Below are 20,795 nucleotides of genomic sequence, written 5' to 3'. Positions count from 1 at the left end.
TGTGTCAGCCATCAAGCCCCTATCTATGCTAATCCCATTTTCCAGCACTTGGCCCGTAGCCTTGTATCTTATGGTGTTTCAAGTGTTCGTCTAAATACTTCTTTAATGTGAGGGTTCCCACCTCTACCACCCTTTCAGGTAATGAGTTCCAGATACCCCCTCATCCTCTGGGTGAAAATTTCTTTTCTCAAATCCCCTCTAAACCTCCTGCCTCTTACCTTAAATCTATGCCCCCTGGTTACTGACCCCTCCACTAAGGGGAAACGTTTCTTCCTATCTACCCTATTTATGCCCCTCATGATTTTGTACACCTCAGTCAGGTTCCCCCCCCCACCACCTCAGCCTTCCCTGCTCTAAGGGAAACAATCCCAGCCTATCTAGTCTCTCTTCATAGCTGAAACACTCCAGCCCAGGCAACACCCTTGTGAATCTCCAGTGCAATCACATCCTTCCTAGTGTGACAACCAGAACCACACATAGTACTCCAGACGTGGCCTAACACCTTATACAACTCCAACATAACCTCCCTGCTCTTGTATTCAATGCCTCGACTAATAAAGGCAAGTATCCCAAATGCCTTCTTAACCACTTTATCTACCTGTCCTGCTGCCTTCGAAGATCTATGGACTTGCACACCAAGGTCCCTCTGATCCTCTGTACTTCCGAGGGTCGTACCATTCATCGTGTACTCCCTTGCCTTGTTAGTCCTCCAAAAATGCATCACCTCACACTTTTCAGGATTAAATTCCATTTGCCACTGGTCTGCTCATCTGACTAGCCTGTCTATGTCATCCTGCAGTGTAAGGCTTTCCTCCCCGCTATTTACCACACCGCCAATTTTCGTGTCATCTGCGAACTTACTGACCATACCTCCTATATTCATGTCTAGATCATTACCTTCCCAATTAGGGATTGGCAATAAATACTGGCCTTGCCATTGATATGCACATACCATAAATAAAAAAAATCAATTTTTTAAGCTGAATTCTTCTGATTACAGACCAAGTTTAGGAACAGTAGCTCTGTGTTTGTAAATTATTCACTTCTATAATTCACACTCAGTATAGTGCCCCTAGCATCTTTTTCGAGAATGATGGAAATAGGCTACTTCTGTTGATGGCAGAAACCAATGGGATATCCTCAATTTCTTTCACAATTTGTTCTGGTCATTGAATTGCCTCCCAAATTTAATGTCCAGAATAATCAAAACCCTTTTATTGTGAAACTGTCACCATAAGTAAATGCAACACCATTTTGCGTCTCAAGCATTGTAGTTAGTCACTTTGGCTACAAATGACTGCTATACTAGCATTAATGCATCTTGCAATAATTTCATGTGTTTTGCTTAGAATTCAAGAAAAATCAGAGTAGGTGGTGGACAGGAAACTAGTGACTGATCAATCAGTTCATAAGATCATTAAAAAAAAAAAATAGGAGTAGGTCATTCGGCCATTTGAGCCTGCTCTGCCATTCAATATCATGGCTGATCTGGTTGTGGCCTTAACAGCACTTTCCTGCCTAACTCCCATAACCATTGCCAATCAAAAATCTGTCTAACTCAGCCTCGAAACTATCCAATGACCCAGTTTCCATTGCTCTCTGTGGAAGAGAATTCTACAGACTAATCACTCTTAGAGAAGAAATTCCTCTTAATCTGTGTCTTAAATGGGAGACCCCTTATTTCTAAGGGGCCCCCTTGTTCTAGATTTTCTGAGTGGAAAAATCATCCCAGCACCTACCCTGACATTTTATATTATTCATTCGTGGGATGTAGGCATTGCTGGCTGGGGCAGCATTTATTGCCCACCCCTAATTGCACTTGTTCAGAAGGCATTTGAGAGCCAACCAGATTGCTGTGGGTCTGGAGTCACATGTAGGCCAGGCCAGGTAAGGACAGCAGATTTCCTTTTCTAAAGGAAATTAGTAAACCAGATGGGTTTTTACAACAATCGACGATGGTTTCATGGTCATCATTGGACTTTTAATTCCAGGCTAATTATTGCCCAGGGTGGATAACCTCATTTTTCAACTATACTCCATCTGCCAATTTATTTCCCACTCAATTAACCAATCTAAACCCCTTTATATCCTCTTCTCACCTTGCTTTCCTACCCATCTTCATATTATCTGCAAATTTGGCTAAAATACAGTTAGCCCCTTCATCCAAGTTACTATCGATCATAAATAGTTGAGGCTCTGATCCCTGCAGCACTCCGCTATTTAGTTTGCCAACCTGAAAATGACCCATTTATCCTAATCATTTCCTAGCCAGTTATCTAACTATGTTAATGGATTACCCCCAACACTGCTAGCTCTTATCTTGTGCATTAACCTTTATATGGCACCTTATAGAATGCCTTTTGAAAATTGAAGCCCACATCAACTGGTTTCCCTTTATGCACCCTGCTTGCTAAATTCTCAAAGTTGTCAAGTACAATTTCTCTTTCACAAAACCATATTTGACTTTGCCTGATTGGATTGTGATTTTCTAAATATTCTGCTACTACCTCCAGCCTTTAGTCCCATTAGTTTTCCTAGCACTTTTTCTTTAGTGATTTAGTTTCTCACTCCCTCTCATCCTGCTTTTCTACAGTACTTGGGAGGCTTTTTGTGTCTTCTACTCTGGAGACATACAAAATACTTCAACCAGCCTAACTTCAGAGTAACTCCTGTGTTTTAAAATAAATCAACACAATCCTTAAAAAGACATATTGATGCAATTCATTGGTTTATCCATTATATTCAAAGAGAAGCAATATTTACAAAACGTTAATGAATTTCTTGGAACTTGAAATCATGTAGTATTTTTATTTATATACAGTATATATATTCTAATGCAATACCTTATGCTATCAAATTGTAAAATAGTAAAAAGTTACCCCATCAAATCATTCTCAGACTATCTTTTAGCAATACAATAACCGTAAATAAATCTATTTGGCAGACATTTCTACTTCTCAAGCCCCAATCTTTAGATTGTCATCATACCACTAACAAATAATTGCAGTTATAATTGGACAAATAATTTAACTCTTTACCCTTGACTGAACTGGCAGATGTCTTACATTGTTGCAGGATATTGCATTACTACTTTTCCTTTTCAGCAGTTTTCTCTCATCTCCTTCTCCCCTCCTGAAGTTGAGGATGCCTTGTTGAGGAAGGTACCATATCGGTTAGCTCCGGTATCTCAGTTACTGACCATTGGTGACCACTGTTCAAATGGGAGCCCAGACAGTGAATATCAGAAGGATGTTTAGACATGGGAGCATCAGTCGAGTCTGTGCACTGAATCAACACACGCCTAGGGGAAGCTGCTGGATTTGGATCAAGGGAGTGATTTTCCTTTCCTCGAAAATGGAGTGCTGGGATTATAGCACCCATACTGCCATCCTGGTCAGCTCACTCAACACTAGCAATTCAACTTGAGACCTTCCAGGTCAATAAAGCTCACCACTTAAAGCTGCCTGAGCTATCTGATGAGCCTGATCATTAAACAGAGGTTTGGCACTTTTCTTTTTAAGGAATGCTACAGACTCCTCAAAAATAAATAAGTATAGTAAATGCATATCAGGATAAGAAACATTCAGTAGAATAATAAGTCAGCTGCTACACTTGATTCTATATATATGCAAATCATATTTATGCTGTTACTAGAAACAAACAGGTAACATCACAATTAGAGTAAGTGCCAGAAAGCATTCAATCTAATGAAAAAGAATTAAATTACAAAACTGTTCATAGTTTGAAGCCATTTAGCAGTTATTTTAAAAAAACTCGAATGAAACATAGGACTAGGTAAACACTGATTGCAAGCTGTAATAAAGAGATATATTTTGCTGGACATGCTGGGTACATGAATTCATTAAAATCAAATATCTCTTACAAGTAATAATTGATTACCTACAAAACTGTCAAGTATTCTCAAGTTGGAACAATATCTAAATTTGTGATTACTCAGAAGATTTATATTTATAAAAGGTCCAAATTAAGTAATCTGTTCCATTCTATTTTTGTAAATTTGTTGCTTTGTCCCTTGGCAACAACTCAAGAAGTTCAAAAATGCACATTTACTGCAGCATGCCATATGTTTATTTTTTTTGCAATCAAACCTAATTTTATTTCATACTTTATTGTATTCTACAAAGCAGGCCACAGTAAACATATTGAAAAATGTGTTCTGTGTATAAATAATTGACACCAGAGTTCAAATAAAATATTGAAGCATGCAACATTATGTATTTTCTAAATGCAACTTAAAAAGCATGATTTCAATGTTATCTTCTCTACAGTTGTGTGCTCTGAAATCTAGCTTGAACCATAAAAACTGATATACTTTTAGAGAAATAAATTTTCAATAGTGGTGATTTAAAGAGGATACTTGCAAGTGTATAAGGCTGGCATGGAGTTTACGAATAATCAAGAGTGCTACCTAATAACTGAAATACCTAAACTTATTTCTAGATATTGTTTTTCAACCTGCCAATTCAAAGATTTAGCATTTTATCATCAACAAATGTTTGGATTATTATTCTAAGAACTATAGCAAAAAGACACCAGACAGATAAGACATAACATAGCGAAATTGAATAGCACATGGATTATTTACATATATCTCACTTTATGACAATCCACTTCAAATTCAGATCTTTTTTCAGTTTCAGCAAATGTACAGTGCAATACACAAACACTGGAAGTGAGCTGCAGTGACACAGACTTGAATGTATACTTCAGTTTTTTTTTGATTCATCTTTAACAACTGACAAACACTCTACAATTACTAACCAACCTTCAATCTGTATTTCTTATAAATGTTTAATGATTTTGGAATCACCATTTTAAAGAAAAGACTGTAGTTTCTTTGTACAATACTTACAAAGTGTCTTCCATAATGTGCCTTCATAATAATGCAGTCTTAAATGTACAAAAAACTGAATAGACATTCACATACATTGAAGTTTAAGATTAAAAATACAAGTGCTGTTCAGCTTTTAGTTAACTGAAAAGGTTAGATTCATAAATATTTCCAAGAAATCTTTCCAAATTTTGCATCTTTTGATTATCGCAGAAAGGGCCTTATAATAGTTCTGATCTTCGTCGTATTATAGTGTGGAGGCTGTAAAAATCATATAGTTTCATCTTAAGAGTTACAATTTGTGTCTGCGTATTGGGGTACATCTGCTTAGCACAACTGGGAAGTGAGTTTTAAAAAAATTCAGCTGCTGTAAAAAAATCTCAGCAAGATTTCACGAGAACAATTTTGAACACTAGTTTATGAATGAAAGCATGTTATTTTAACATCTGATACAAGCTTACTGCATCTATATGATGTTTATTCAGCTAGACTAACAGTAGTGAAAATTCAGTTATATTGAAGCATTTTAACATCAAGTGTTCCCAACACATACCACATATACTCCAAAATTTGCAAACCATATGAAACATTTCTGAGTTTGGGGGTTGGGGAAAGACAGTAATGGGAGGTTCGGCACTGAAGTGTGAAAAAATATGAACAAAGCAAAGGAAGAAAATATCTCAAGTCCACAGTGGGTAGATTGTTACTAGATGAAACTAGACCATATGAACGTGTACACACGAACCCTGACCCTCACTGATGAAAACCGTTGCAGAGAGTTTTGATATGTAACTGTTTCAAATTACAAGAAGGTTTGACATTACAAGCAAAATGTTTTATGAACATTGACCCTGGATTGCAAGGTTCTGCATGTCTACAACTAATCTGGCCTTGGGCAAGTTATTGGGGATTGTTTTACATGATTTGAACAAAGTGTGCAAACTGCAATGTCAACTCTTAGAATTTATACAAATAGCTCACCAATTGTTTAAAATTGGCAAGAAATGACTCCAAAGTCTTACAGTTTACAGCATGGAGCAATATCCACCACAGGAACCTCCACTGTTGGCATCAGGTGAGTCAGATAACCTAAGTCTACTATTCTGACTCTCACTTTCCCACAAGCCAGGTGTCTGAATAATTTTTTCAACGAGTTCTTCAAATGCACACTGCACACCATCACGTGTTTTTGCACTTGATTCTGCAAAATAAACATTTTACAAAGATTTAGAGCACATTTGCTGTGCTTTTGAAGTGTTCAGTAACTAACTTATTTTTAAAAATGTGAAGAAAACTACAAGCGTAAATGCACAATAATGTGCTGTAACTGATGAATTGCAAGTGAAAATAACTAACTATATTCAACAGGTGATATGCTACTTAACCGAAATAAATACATCACACACAAAACAATAATGCAACATAGGTGGAAATATACAGCAGGTCTAGCAACGTCCAAAGAATGAAGAGTCAACTAAATCCACCTCATCAGATACCAACTGGCCTGCTGCACATTTCTAGCAGTTTTGCACTTTTTGTTGATTTTCAGCAATGATTTTTTTTTCTGGCAGTAGCAGAACATTTATGTAAAGACAATACAAATTATTGAAATCCCTACCATGGTTGTCAAATTATTTCCTTTCCTCTTTTCCCCCCAATTCAAAAAAGAAATTCAGGAGTTACTTTTGTCCACCTACCTATAAATAACATGGAATGTTTTCTTGCAAACTTCAGCCCTTCATTCCGATCTACTTCACGGTTTTCCTTCAATAAAACCAAAAGCATCAGCTTCATAAATATCTTTGCTAAAACATTCATTTTTCATCAATGGGCTTAGGGATGGGGGGGTTGTAACTAAATTTGGTTGTGCTGAAATAACTTTTTAATTCGTGTCAGGGTGACATAGGTATTTGAAAGTTTATAACATCTCAACAGGGATACTGAGCCCAAAGGAGGGTCTTAAAGCAGGAGTAGGAGGTGCAATCTAATTTTGCATGTCATAGTTAGGGCCCGGAGTACAGCATTTTTTAATGGGCCACAGCTGAACAATTCTCACTCTGGGCAATACAATGATCAGAAATATTGACCATCATTCACAATGATTACCAATGGCTACAGGATAACCAACAGCATAGCCCAGAATGAGAACTTTTATGCATACATTGCATAAGGAAAGGATCACCTGATCGCATTGAGTACAAATTTCTTGTTATCCTCAGGTGCTCCTCATTACTCCAGAGAGAATGAATACTTTCGGGAGATGCCACTGGGATACTGGTTTAGAAAGACAGGACTTGAAATCAGCCTCAGTGGATATTAGCATACAAACACTGCATGCACTCATACAAACGTCCTTTGCTATTTTGATGAGTCAATGGGTTAGCATCGCAAAATATTTCAAAGGAGTTTCATACATACTAAGCCGATATTCTAAAAGTGTAATTTCAAGACATGTGCCTAATTCAGTATGCTAGGACAAGCTTGGAAAAAGGCTAAAGAGCGAAATAATCCTGAAGATTCTCACTGGAAGAAACTGAAGTGTCAATGATTGTTATGCATGGTTCATATATTGTGAAGAAATATTCTACTGAATCTGAGGCAAGTCACACTTCTCAAAACCTTCTGATGGGCATGTGTCTGAAAAGTAATCACAAGAGTTTGCATGGAAGATCTCAAGCAGAAGCATTTATCTTTCTAATGTTTTGGTTTTTATGTTGATCTTGAAAACACTGACACCCCTACTGTTTCAAAACGGTAGCAATAACACATTTTCTTTGAAAAATGTCATTGTAAAGATCCCCGAGATCACTACTGTGTTGAAAGATGCATCACAATAACAAAATCAATGGATTAGCCTTTCAGCTATGAAGTAGTCAGATGGAAACCTTTGGGCTATCAACACAAAAAGTACTTTTATAAACCTGTGCACCTATTGTAGCAGCCTGTAAAAAAATTATACAGGTACAGATCTACCAAATTAAATAAAAATGAAATGCTGGTACAAGTGCAGAAAACATCGGAAACAAAGGGTTGTTATTCAAAATGTTAGCCGATCTTTCCTGTCAGATGCTGTTGCTGTATATTTCTAGTGTTTTAAATTTTATTTCAAGATTAGAGAAGCATCTATTAGTACTATTAGGCTTTTCAAATTAGAGACAACATTAAACAGCCATCTAGAATTTTATGGGAGCAACTCAATTTATGTAGTTTATATGAACCAACAGTAGCATATTTAAGAGTATGAGCATTTTTTCAATAATGAAGAGATTTTAGGGTTAAGTTTAAAATTAAAGCTGATGTGAATGTTGGAGTAAAAAACATTACAATGGTCTTATCATCTGATAGAATAATGAAAATGAAGCAATATTGTCTTTGTGGTGATTCGATTACACTAATTTTCATCAAAGACAGAAACCAATATGTTGCATTTAAAAATGAACTTCAATGCAATTAAGACAATTCATTGGCAGGCAGTTGAAACAAAGAATCTGATAGGAAAACAATACGATCAGAGTGCAACCAATAACCTTGAAAGACGACATGGATGTGTCACAAAGGACTGGCAAGATACAAGATTAGTAAAACCATGGTAACAGTAATTATGGCTGGTGTCCTAGCGCGTAACAACCATTAACAGGATTGGCAAGAAGTGGAAGCGAATTCCTGACTGTTCCTGTTTATTTTCCTTTTGAAGTACAATGTCTGCTCATCCTCTTATAGCATTTCCATTCAGATGCTAATACTGGGATATGATTAAAGTTTGGTTCATTTCATATTTTTTGCATTGTGTCCTGATCATCCTGAAGATTTCTTACATGGTGCAGGATGTGTTACAATGCAGTTTTTGTAAACTTGCCATTGGGAAAATTGGGATTTGCTGTTTCTTGTTATTATGAGGTTGTCAATAAAGCTCTTGCCTTGCCTATTTGTTTAAATGAATTTGTCATATTTCTGCTTACTTGTATTGTGAAAGTAGTAATATTTTTAAAACTATTAAGGCAACACAAAATATTTTTACATCGGTGTAGAGTTCAAAAACAAAATATATAATAGCAAGGTACTGCCATCCTGGTTTTCACAGATTCATTTACCTCATGACAAACTGACCAGTAGTACAAGAAACTATTATATAGGGTCTGATGCAGCATCATTGGAAAGAAACTTTAAAATGCTGTATGTACACAAATACATAAAAAGTCCTCAACTGCAGTCCATCACCCAGCTACCAGGTTAGTCTGGGCTATGGAAAATCTTCTGACAGCCAATTCCAACTTGCAAAGACAAAATGTCTTACTTTCTCCTTTTCTTCTTCTCTACATTGAATGCTGTACATTGCTCCATCTACTGGCTTAGCCTCACAGCATACTGGTAAAAACATGATATGGATAGGCGTGCTGAAGCAACTCAGAATTAAAATTCTATTTCTAACCCAATTTAAATATAAGTACTCTACTGCTATTGCTACTAAAGTGCCTGAAGATATTAAGGGCTGAGAACAGGCAGTAATGAGAAACAAATCCCAACTTTACCACTGGAAAGGGTATTTCAAAAAAAGCTTACAAAGAAGTGATATTTTGGAGAGGGTCAACATTATGTGATATATTAGATTAAAAACAAAGATAATTCAACAGACATCTAAATTGCATCACTTACTTTATCAATTTTGTTTCCAACTAACATTTTCACGATATCATTTCTTGTGCAATATGTCTCCAGCTCATTCAGCCAATTTTCTAATTTTACAAAGGTTTCTCTTCTGGTCACATCATACACTGAAAAAGAAGCATTTCCAAATTTATAAATGCAGGTAGTTTAACCTTGGAGACAAAGCAGCATTAAAATAGATGTGAACAGGACTGCAACGTTTTTGGTGCCTGATGAATAAAGTTGCTTTATGGGTAGAAAGGTTATTTTGCTAAGAAATTGTAAAGCAGTACTGCATGCAATCAGACTTTAGAAGTTGTAAACTAATTTTACCAAGTATGACGCCTTGTGCCCCTCGATAGTAACTGGGGGTCAAGGTCCTGAACCGTTCCTGGCCAGCAGTATCCTGAAATCAAAGAACAATGAAATTTATTGACAGGCAGTGAGGTGTGGGGATAGAGGAAAGAGAAAAGTGAGAAAGTGAGTACTTGTCTAGCTGTCTTGTCATCTTTCATAGTTAGTTTACTGTATTAGTATTTTGCTGAAGCAGATTTAAAATTAGTGAAGTTTACAGCTGGATTTTTCAGCAAGGGTGAAACAAATTGATTTTAGGTGTTCATCACACTATTTTCTGTAAAAGAGAAACATCTAATCTTCATGTTTCACCCACGAAACTGAATTTGCATGAAATGACAGTTGTCACCAGTAAACTAGAAATGAAGTCAGAAATAAATACTTGATGTTTGAAATCATACATTTTTAAAATTGCAGATCCAAATTAAGACTGTAGGTAGATCAAAGTGTTGAACAGCACACTTCTGGTAGTTAGAATTTTTAACTACAGGGAAATTTATCTGAGACAGAAAATCAGTCTTGCTCACTTCATTTTATATTTTATATAAAAACAATAGACCAAAATACGTTTTGTGACATTGTTTTGAATACATTATCTGCCATGCTTGAACAGCTGCTCCCTAGTAATCATCTTCAACATTCACTCCCTCCACCGCAGATGCACAGTGCAGCAGTATATACAAGATGCACTGTAGAAACTTATCAAAGCTCCTTCAACAGCACCTTCCAAACCTGTGGCCTCTATCACCAAGAAGGACAAGGGCAGCAGGCACATGGGAAATCCACCACCTGCAAGTTTCCCTCCAAGCCACACACCATCCTGACTTGGAAATATATTGCCATTCCTTCGCTGCCACTGGATCAAAATCCTGGAACTCCCTAACAGCACTGTAGGTGTACCTACGCCACAGGGTCTGCAGCGGTTCAAGGTGGCGGCTCACCACCACCTTCTCAAGGGCAGTTATAGAGGGACAATAAATGCTGGCCCAGCCAGTGACACCCATATCCCATGAAAGAATAATAAAAAATAACTAGCAAGTCTGTTTCGCCCCATAAATTTTAAAATTTTCTAGAGGGGAATGCCAATTTCGAATGCTACTATGCCAACCAGATGCATTTTAATTTTAAACAGCGTACTACTGATAACAGAACCTAAAAAAACCTAGAAAGTTAATACATTGGTTTTGCAAAGCCATTTCAGGGTAGTGTTGAAATGGGAAATTTTTCTGCATTCAGTGGCATGGTCTAAAATAGATAAAAATGATACCAGATATAACGTGGAAAGTTCTGGCAAGTAACATTTGATTAAGCACTTAAGTGTGCCTATGCTAAACAAATTGTGTATGCCTCACCAACTGCGAAGAGCATCTCATTTATCATAGATAATATCCAGTGTTGTAAAGCCCAGTAGATTCCACTTGTTATGACTATAACAGCATGAGGATTTCAGCTTGCCAAATGCCAGAGGAACAAATCCCATAATTTGGCTGTAAGCGCCCCCCTGTGGCTAAAAATAACAGTAGCCAAAGTCTTTGGATTCTTTGGATAACAAACTTCTCAAGCTTCAGAATTCTTAAACTATTCCTGAAGATTAAACGCACCCAAGTAGCCAGTAGCATAAATCTAAACATGCCAGACTATAGTGCCAGAATGATCTTATAAAATGAGCTACATTGGTAAGACGACAAATTTTTTTAAAATGATCTCATGGAATGTTAAGGAGATTAATTGCACAGTGAACAATCCAAAAGTTTGTCTAAATCATCTAGAATGAAATGTGAAGTTATGCTAGTCCAAGAATTTTACTTGAAGGATACAGAAGCAATTAAACTAAGAGGATGGGTGGGACAGGTTTTTCTGAACTCCTTCAATTCTGGGCACAGAAGAGTCCTGATAGTGATCCATATGTAACATAACTGGTTCCAGAGCATGAAAAGATTTATAAACAATATGACATTCTTAGTAGCAGGGAAATCATTACAGCTAAGCTAATACATATGCCCTTAATTCTAAACAGCCCTCAACCTTCGAGTTGAAATCAGCAACTCTATCCAGAATTTGCAATATTCATAGAAGACATGAATACTTGTGCAAGCAGAAGGGCAAACACCACCCAATATGGCAACTCCATGGCAGTGAAAGATTACTGTTTCGTTTATAATATATTTGTGGTTTGCTTGATGACTTTCAAATCTATCCAAGTGTATATTATTAACAACAGTTCAAAAGCCAGAATTCTGTTAACTGAAGATTTAACAAGCATGGCTTTTGGCACAAGTTAACTGTTTCAATTGTCTCCCTAAACTTATGTTGACTAAGATGAACTTTTTAGTTAAAACAAATAAATCTAGTAGTTTATTTGGATGATTAAAAAGATTGGGAAATTTCTCCAATATATAGTAGCACCTTAATCTCAGGTAATGCAAATCTCTTACCTGGCAAGAAGTTTTTTGTATTATAGGTTAGTTTTACACCATTCTTATAGCGACCTTCCATTTTAGGTTTTGCAAGCAGTTGAAAGCCCTGTTGGTATCAGTGAGCACCTGCACTGAAGCTTCAGCAGGCCTGCTTCCGGGTCTGTACTGAATCCTAATCAGGAGGCACCCTAGCACAGAGTCGAATGCTGGGTTTGCACTAAATTTTCCCTGCTCAGATATCACTCACTTGGCACAGTGAACCGGTACAGATGGTAATCAGTAGGTATCCATTGGATCTAATTACCAATGTCAACAGGTTCCCAACTCAGTACATGTTTTAAAATCACCAAGGGCAAAGAAAGGATTTAATTGGGTTCACATTCTGAAAACTTCATTTAAGGTGACTGCAGTAGACAAGGCAAAATAAAAATGTAGCCACTTTATACTGAAAGATTTTGTCTCATTCCCACACTTATGTTCTTTAACAACCTCCCTTTCACCACACCATCTTCAGAATAAACTAAGTTCTGCTTGGGTGGAAAAACAGAAAAAAAAACTTTGCTGTTCATTGCAGAAGTAAAATTATATTACAAAATTTAAAAAGTTCTCTAGGATGCAAAACATTCCATATTCTGTTTGTCACAGTTGGTCTTTTCCTGCTCTTCATAAACAAAGAAGGGCAGTAAAAATATTTTTTTTTATATACACGTTAATGTTAATGTTAAAGGGCTAGTCAAGACATGTAGGGCTACTAAGAAATTAACAAACCAGCCACACTGTAGACTGATGGAATGGCAGTGAAATAAATACTTTGCCTCAGTTTCACAGATATAATGATTATTACAATTTTAATAGCATGAGAGCCAGTAGAATTATTCATAGAAAATGGATAAAAATGAAGCCACTCAAGCTCAAGGTAGACAAACCATCAGGTCCTAATAGTTTAAATCCAAATTGACTGTAAAAATCACAAACTTTAATGAGTTGATAAATATGTGAGCCACCAACTGGCATGACATAGCTCCCCCACAACCCCCACCCCAAATTTATTATTAGTACTCTAGAGTGAATACCATTTAGGGCCTGCAGCCCAATCTGCTACAAGAGTAGGCATTCCGAAGAGTAATATTATTTAAGGATCAAAGCAATTTATTCAGTGCTTAGCCATGATACATAAAAGACTTTTGTGTGACTTTTATATAAGTCACAGGACTTGAAGTAGTCCTGTCATAAAACAGGACTCTGGGCCTATTAAGTCTGTTCTAGTGTTTTTTGCTACCTGAGTCACCTTGTCTAAACATTTTCTTGTTTTTGCTTCTCATACTATTTAATATTTCTCTTTTAGGAAAAAATTTCAGTATGTAGGCATCACTGATAAGTCCAACATTTATTGCCCCACCCACACCTCCCCAGATGCCCGTGAGGTGGTATTGATTAACTTTTTTTTTGAAAAGCTGCAGTTAGTGTGGTCAAGATACTTCCACAATGCTGTTAGGTAAGAATTTCCAGCAACTGAAGAATTGCAACATATGCTCAAGGTGAAATAGGTAGTGTTCTCAGAATCTCAGTGCAGAAGAGGCCCTTCGGCCCATCGAGTGTGCACCGACACGTGAGAAACACCTGACCTACCTACCTAATCCCATTTACCAGCACTTGGCCCATAGCCTTGAATGTTATGACGTGCCAAGTGCTCATCCAGGTACTTTTTAAAGGATGTGAGGCAACCCGCCTCCACCACCCTCCCAGGCAGCGCATTCCAGATCATCACCACCCTCTGGGTAAAAAAGTTTTTCTTCACATCCCCCTAAACCTCCTGCCCCCTCACCTTGAACTTATGTCCCCTCGTGACTGACCCAGGGGAACACTTCAACTAAGGGGAACAACTGCTCCCTATCCACCCTGTACATGCCCCTCAATCTTGTACACCTTGATCAGGTCACCCCTCAGTCTCCTCTGCTCCAACGTAAACAACTCAAGTCTATCCAACCTCTCTTCATAACTTAAATGTTTCATCCCAGGAAACATCCTGGTGGATCTCCTCTGCGCCCCCTCCAGTGCAATCATATCCTTCCCATAATGTGGTGACCAGAACTGCACATAGTATTCCAGCTGTGGCCTCACCAAGGTTCTATACAACTCCAACATGACTTCCCTACTTTTGTAATCTATGCCTCGATTGATAAAGGCAAGTGTCCCATATGCCTTTTTCACCACCCCACTAACATGCCCCTCTGCCTTCAGAGATCTATGGACACACACGCCAAGGTGCCTTTGTTCCTCAGAACTTCCTAGTGCCATGCCATTCATTGAATACTTCCTTGTCAAATTACTCCTTTCAAAGTGTATCACTTCACACTTTTCAGGGTTAAATTCCATCTGCCACTTATCTGTCCATTTGACTATCCCATCTATATCTTCCTGTAGCCCAAGACACTCAACCTCACTGTTACCCACCCGGCCAATCATGTGTCCTCCGCAAACTTACTAATCCTACCCCCAACAAAGTCATCTATGTTGTTTATATAAATGACGAATAATAGGGGACCCAGCACAGATCCCTGTGGTACGCCACTGGACATTGGCTTCCAATCACTAAAGCAGCCTTCTGTCATCACCCTGTCTCCTACAACTAAGCCAATTTTCAATCCACCTTATCAAATTACCCTGTATCCCATGTGCATTTGCCCTCTTTATAGGTCTTCCATGTGGGACCTTGTCAAAGGCTTTGCTGAAATCCATATAAACTACATCAACTACACTACCCTCATCTACACACCTGCTCACCTCCTCAAAAAATGCAATCAAATTTGTTAGGCATGACCTCTCTCTGACAAAGCCATGTTGACTATCCCTGATCAAACCTTGCCTCTCCAAGTGGAGATAGATTCTCTCCTTCAGAATTTTCTCCAACAGTTTCCCTACCACTAACGTGAGACTCACTGGTCTGTAGTTCCCTGGTTTATCTCTACATTCCTGCTTAAATAGCGGAACCACATTAGCTGTTCTCCAGTCCTCTGGCACCACCCCGAGGCCAGAGAGAAATTAAAAATTTGGGTCAGAGCCCCTGCGATGTCCTCCCTTAGCAGTCTGAGACACAAATCATCCTGACCGAGAGCTTTGTCCAGTTTTAAGCCTGCCAACACCTCCAATACCTTGTCACTCCCTATATCAATTTGCTCAAGAACCTCACAGTCTCTCTCCCCGAGTTCCATGCCTTCACCCTCATTCTCTTGGGTGAAGACGGATGTGAAGTATTCGTTCAACACTCTACTGATGTCCCCTGGCTCCACCCATAGATTGCCCCCTTGGTCCCTTCTCTTTCCCTGGTTATCCTCTTCCCATTGATATACTTATAGAATATCTTGGGATTTTCCCTTTTAGCAGCCAGATTTTTCTCATATCCCCTCTTTGCTCTCCTAATTGCTTTCTTAAGTTCCACCCTGCACTTTCTGTACTCCACTAATGCCTCTGCTGATTTGCTCCCCGTGTATCTTCTTTCTCATCGTAACCTGAATATCTCTGGTCATCTGTGGTTCTCTGGGCTTGATACTTCCCATCACCCTAGAGGGAACATGTTGAGCATGTACCCTCCCTATTTCCTTTTTGAACGCCGCCTAATGCTCTTCTGTAGATTTCCCCACAAGTAGCTGTTCCCTGTCTACCCTGGCCAGATCCTGCCCTATTTTACTAAAATCCGCTCTCCCCTAATCCAAAACATTTTTTTGCAACTTATCGATTTCTTTGTCCATAACAAGCTTAAATTGTACCATGTTGTGGTCGCTATCAATAAAATGCTCCCCCACCACCACCTCAGCCACCTGTCCGGCTTCATTCCCCAGAATTAGGTCCAGCACTGCGCCGTCCCTTGTTGGACCCTCTACATATTGACCTAAAAAGTTCTCCTGTACACATTTCAAGAAATCCACTCCATCCAAGCCCTTAACACTATGTCTATCCCAATTAATGTTGGGAAAGTTGAAATCACCTAATATAATTACCCTATTGTTAATGTTTTTACACACCTCTGCGAATTGTGCACATATTTGCTCAATTTCCCGCTGACTATCTGGGGGTCTATAATAAACACCTAACAACGTGGCTGCCCCTTTTTTATTCCTAAGCTCTACCCACAAAGCTTCATTCGATGCCCCCTCCAAGGTATCATCTCTCCTTACTGCAGTAACTGACTCCTTAACTAATAATGCAATGCCTCCTCCTCTTTTACCCCCTCCCGTCTCGCCTGAAGATTCTATATCCCGGAATGTTGAGCTGCCAATCCTGCCCCTCCCTCAACCACGTCTCAGTGATGGCTACTATATCACAATTCCACATGTCAATCCTCACCCTTAATTCATCCGTTTTACCTGTAATACTCCTGGCATTAAAGTAGAGGCCATCCAGCTTTGCCTTACTCCCTTGAAACTTAATGCAGCTGTACTCCCTCTGGCTTGATTGTTTTACTGTATTATGATGTGTCCCTATTCTGCTAACATTGTGACCCCTCCCCCTGCCGAATTAGTTTAAATTCCTCCCAACAGCACTAGCAAACCCGCCAGCAAGAATATTAGTCTAGAATATTAGTTCAGATGTAGACCTCCCCACTTTTATAGGTCCCACCTTCCCCAGAAATGGTCCCAGTGATCCAGGATTCTAAAACCCTCCCTCCTGCACCAACTCTTAAGCCACATATTCATCTGCATTATTCTCTTATTTCTGTGCTCGCTAGCAGGTAGCACTGGGAGTAATCCAGAGATTACAACCTGAAAGGTCCTGCTTTTCAGTCTACTGCCTAACTCCCTGAATTCTTGATGCAAGACCTCATCCCTCTTTCTACCTATGTCATTGGTACCAACATGTACCATGAACTCTGCCTTATCACCTTCCCCCTTCAGGATGCCCTGCAGCTGTTCAGTGACATCCCGGACCCTGGCACCAGGGAGGCAACACACCATCCTGGAGTCACATTGATGGCCACAGCAGCGCCTATCTGTTCCCCTGTCAACAGAATCCCCTATTACTATTGCTCTTCCTCCCCTCCTGTACAGACAGGCTGCTTGTGGTGCCAGAAGCTTGGCTCTGTCTGCACTCCCTGGAGGAACCAGCGCCCTCATCAGCCTCCAAAATGGAATACCAATTTGCGGGCAGGACTCCAGGGGACTCATGAACTACCTGTCTGTTTCTCTTGGACTGCCTGGTGGTCACCCATTCCCTTCCTTTCTCAAGTCCCTTCAGCTGCGGTGTGACCACCTCTCTAAACGTGCTATCCACGATGCTCTCAGACTCACGGATGCGCCACAGTGTCCCCAGCTGCCATTCCAGCTCTGAAACCCGAGCTTCCAGGAGCTGCAGCTGGACACACTTCCTGCACACATGCTGGTCCCGGGCACTGGAAATGTTCCCGGCTTCCCACATGGAGCACGAAGAGCACACCATGGCTTTGAGCTCTCCTGCCATGACTTACCCCTTTAAATTAAACCTTTTAAATCAATTACTCTCGGGCTATTCTTTCCTGATCCTCGTTACTACAGAATATACAAACTATAAACCACATAAGACCTTAAACTATAAGCCATAAAACTAGTAAATACTTACCCTACCTTACCCACTACTTACCAGTCATTTCTCTCCCTTGTAGCCTCTATTGCTGCAGCAGGGCAAGATCACTCTCTGAAGATTTAAGAAGTTGGATAGCAAAGAAAAAATGCAAAGAGCACCTCTTTCCCTCTGCATCAAATTCCCACTGTTCACAAAATTGCCAATACCCACACTCACTCTGGCTGTGTCTCACTCAGGATGAGGTCTCTCCCCTGCTTGTGTGCAAGCACACTGATTCTCATGCACCTTTTGCCTTGTCCTTCTAGCTGATGTTGGTCCTGGGTTCAGGAGGTGCCAGTGGAGATACCTTGGCTACGGTGCATCCTGCAGATGCCACAACGACAGCCAGTGGTGGACAGTGTGGATATTTAAGCTAATGGACCAAGTGCCTATTAAGTGACCTGCTTTGCCCTGGATGATGAACTCTTTGTACGCTGTTTCAGCTGCCCATCCAGACAAGTGGAGAATGTGCTATCACACTCCTGATTTGTGCCTTGTAGGTGGACAGAGGTTTTGGAGGGTCAGGTGATGAGCCAAATCATTGCAGAATATTTAGTCCCTGACCCAATTTAGTAGCTATAGCATTTATGTAGTTGGTCCAGTTGAATTTCTGGTCAATAGTGACTCCCCAGGATGTTGAAGGTGGGAGACTTAGCAATTGGTAATGCCATTGAATGTCAAGAAGTGTCCAAGTCTCTCTTTTTGGACATCATTGTCTGGTGGCACAAATGTTACATTTCACTTTTCAGTCCAAGTCTGGACATTGTCCAAATCTTGCAGTATATGGGCATGAACTGCTTCATTATCTGATGAATTACAAATGAAGTTAAACTGCAATCATCAGCGAACCACTCCACTTCTGACCTTATGATGGAGGGAAGGTCCCAGAGGAAGCAGCTGAAGATGGTTGGGCCTAGGACACTGCCTTGAGGCACTCCTGTAGCGGTCTGGGGACTGAAATGATTGGCCTTCAGCAACCATCTTCCTGTGTGCTGGTTAAGATTCCAGCCACTTGAGTCTTTCCCAGATCCTCATTGACTTCAGTTTTACTAGGGCTCCTTGATGACACACTTGGTTAAATGCCTTGATGCCAAAGAAAGACTTCTCTTCCTTCGTCTCTGGAATTTAGCTCGTGGATGAATCCCAAATCAAACATCAGTGAGCAAGCAACTATCGATTTTAAATTATTTATTTTGCTTCAACCTTCAAATTCTAATCAGAACCATTCATAATGTTGGAAACACTGGAGAGGTTACCCACTTAATCTCATCAGCTGTATAGAAAACAAAAGAAACACTCTTTACAGATACAAGTCCCCTTCTGTACCATCTTTGGTACAGACATACGCATTTTTTTTGTGGTATCCTTCCTATAATTGGGCATCAAAAACCGTAAACAACCAGGGCCTGACAAAGTCTTTTTAACTTTACCTCCCTGTAAAAACAAAGCCACACACTTTTGTTTCAATAACTTGCTCGCATAAACTACTGTAGTCTGACATCTCAGTGCAGTACTGAGTGTGCTACACTATTTGAATGAAATGTTAAACAGAAGCTCAGTCTTCCCTCTCAGATGGACATAAAAGATTCCATTGCGCTATTTAAAGAAGGGCAGGGGTGTTCTCCCAGTGTCCTGCTCAACATTTATCCCTCAATATCACCTCGTTTATCCCTCAAATCCCTGTGATTCTGAATATAATAATATCAATTGAAAAACATCTGATTTTCTGGTCACTGTCACACTGCTGTTTGATGGACCTTGTGTAAATTGGCTGCTGCGTTTTCCTACATTGCAACAGTGACTGGCTTCAAAAGAAGTACTACACTGACCGCATGCTCCTTCACACGTATTATTTTTAGAACAAGAGGACCAGGAATTGCTGCAGAGATCCCTGTTCTTTCACATGCAGTAGCCAAATCCAAAAGGTTTTTTATATATTCTGTTTTGTATTATTACCTTGCCATGGTTGTTGATTTTGCCAACTGTTGGTGATCTGCTCCAAGCAAGAGATGGAAAAGGCCAAGAGCAGGTAAAATAGGCACCAGAGGTGCATCAATATCTACCAAAATCAAATACCAAGATGAAGCACAAGATCAATTAAACTGTCACTCAGTATAAACAGACTTATTAGCCATAATGAGGTATTATCATCCTTGCAATCGTCAATAAGGCACAGAATGGCAGCACCAGGCCTTAGAACACCAAGTTTAGATTGTGTGGGGGGTCCATACATGGCAGAAATGTGATCCAAGTTTTAAAGCATGAACAAAAACAAGAAGCTGGACAAGGAAAACATTAAGATTCAGGAGATGTAAGCAACAGAACTGATGAGCAAAGTCAAAATCTAACTTGGAGTAACTTCCTGACATGATCATTTTATTACATACGTTCATAATTAAAAGCAAATTCTAATCAAGCAGTCAAAAACAAACAGAACATCATTTCAGTGAAATTGTTTTTTCCTGTTCATGTGAAGTTCCAATATCCTGCCAGATATTAAGCTTGTTCAATATTTAAATATCACACATACATAATTATAAAGATTGAACATTATTTATGAGTTTAAAAAAATTATAATTAGGACACATTAAATTTCAAAAATTACTTCCATTTATCAGAGTTTTTATTCAATGGCTTTTATATCAGACAGTGTCTAGAATCGCTTATTCGCCCCAAGACTTTTTTTTAATACATTTCAGATGCTGCAATGTGAAGCCACAGAAATAATTCACAATATTGTAAAACACTGAAATAACTAGTTTTCAGAGTCAATGGGCACAATTTTTCGCTTGGTGTGCAAGCGTGCGCCTGACCCACTTGAGCATGAAATAGCGCGTGATGACGTCAGGCGAGCGGCCCGATGTCATCGCGCACTTGCGTGATATTTCGGTTGGCGGGCACGCCAGCCGACAATTAAGAGGCCTATTAAGGCC

General features: G+C 39.3%; 1 protein-coding gene across 1 annotated transcript in view; it reads right to left on the bottom strand.

Annotated features, from left to right (window-relative positions):
* Positions 1-2,711: 2,711 nt before the first annotated feature.
* LOC144673007 (ras-related protein Rab-18) overlaps positions 2,712-20,795 on the bottom strand; it is a 36,147-nt gene continuing 18,063 nt past the window's right edge. Inside the window, exons 4-7 of the mRNA XM_078535006.1 lie at positions 9,830-9,902; positions 9,506-9,624; positions 6,550-6,616; positions 2,712-6,053 (exon numbers count right to left, since the gene is read on the bottom strand). Of these exons, the coding sequence (XP_078391132.1) occupies positions 5,878-6,053; positions 6,550-6,616; positions 9,506-9,624; positions 9,830-9,902 (435 nt within the window). The 3' untranslated portion in view covers positions 2,712-5,877. The remainder of the gene's footprint in view (positions 6,054-6,549; positions 6,617-9,505; positions 9,625-9,829; positions 9,903-20,795) is intronic.

The sequence above is a fragment of the Cetorhinus maximus genome, unplaced genomic scaffold, assembly GCF_964194155.1.
Source record: "Cetorhinus maximus unplaced genomic scaffold, sCetMax3.hap1.1 HAP1_SCAFFOLD_196, whole genome shotgun sequence".
Classification (NCBI taxonomy): Eukaryota; Metazoa; Chordata; class Chondrichthyes; order Lamniformes; family Cetorhinidae; genus Cetorhinus; species Cetorhinus maximus.
Note: the sequence above shows the minus strand (reverse complement) of the source record. Positions and strands in the feature narration are given on the sequence as shown.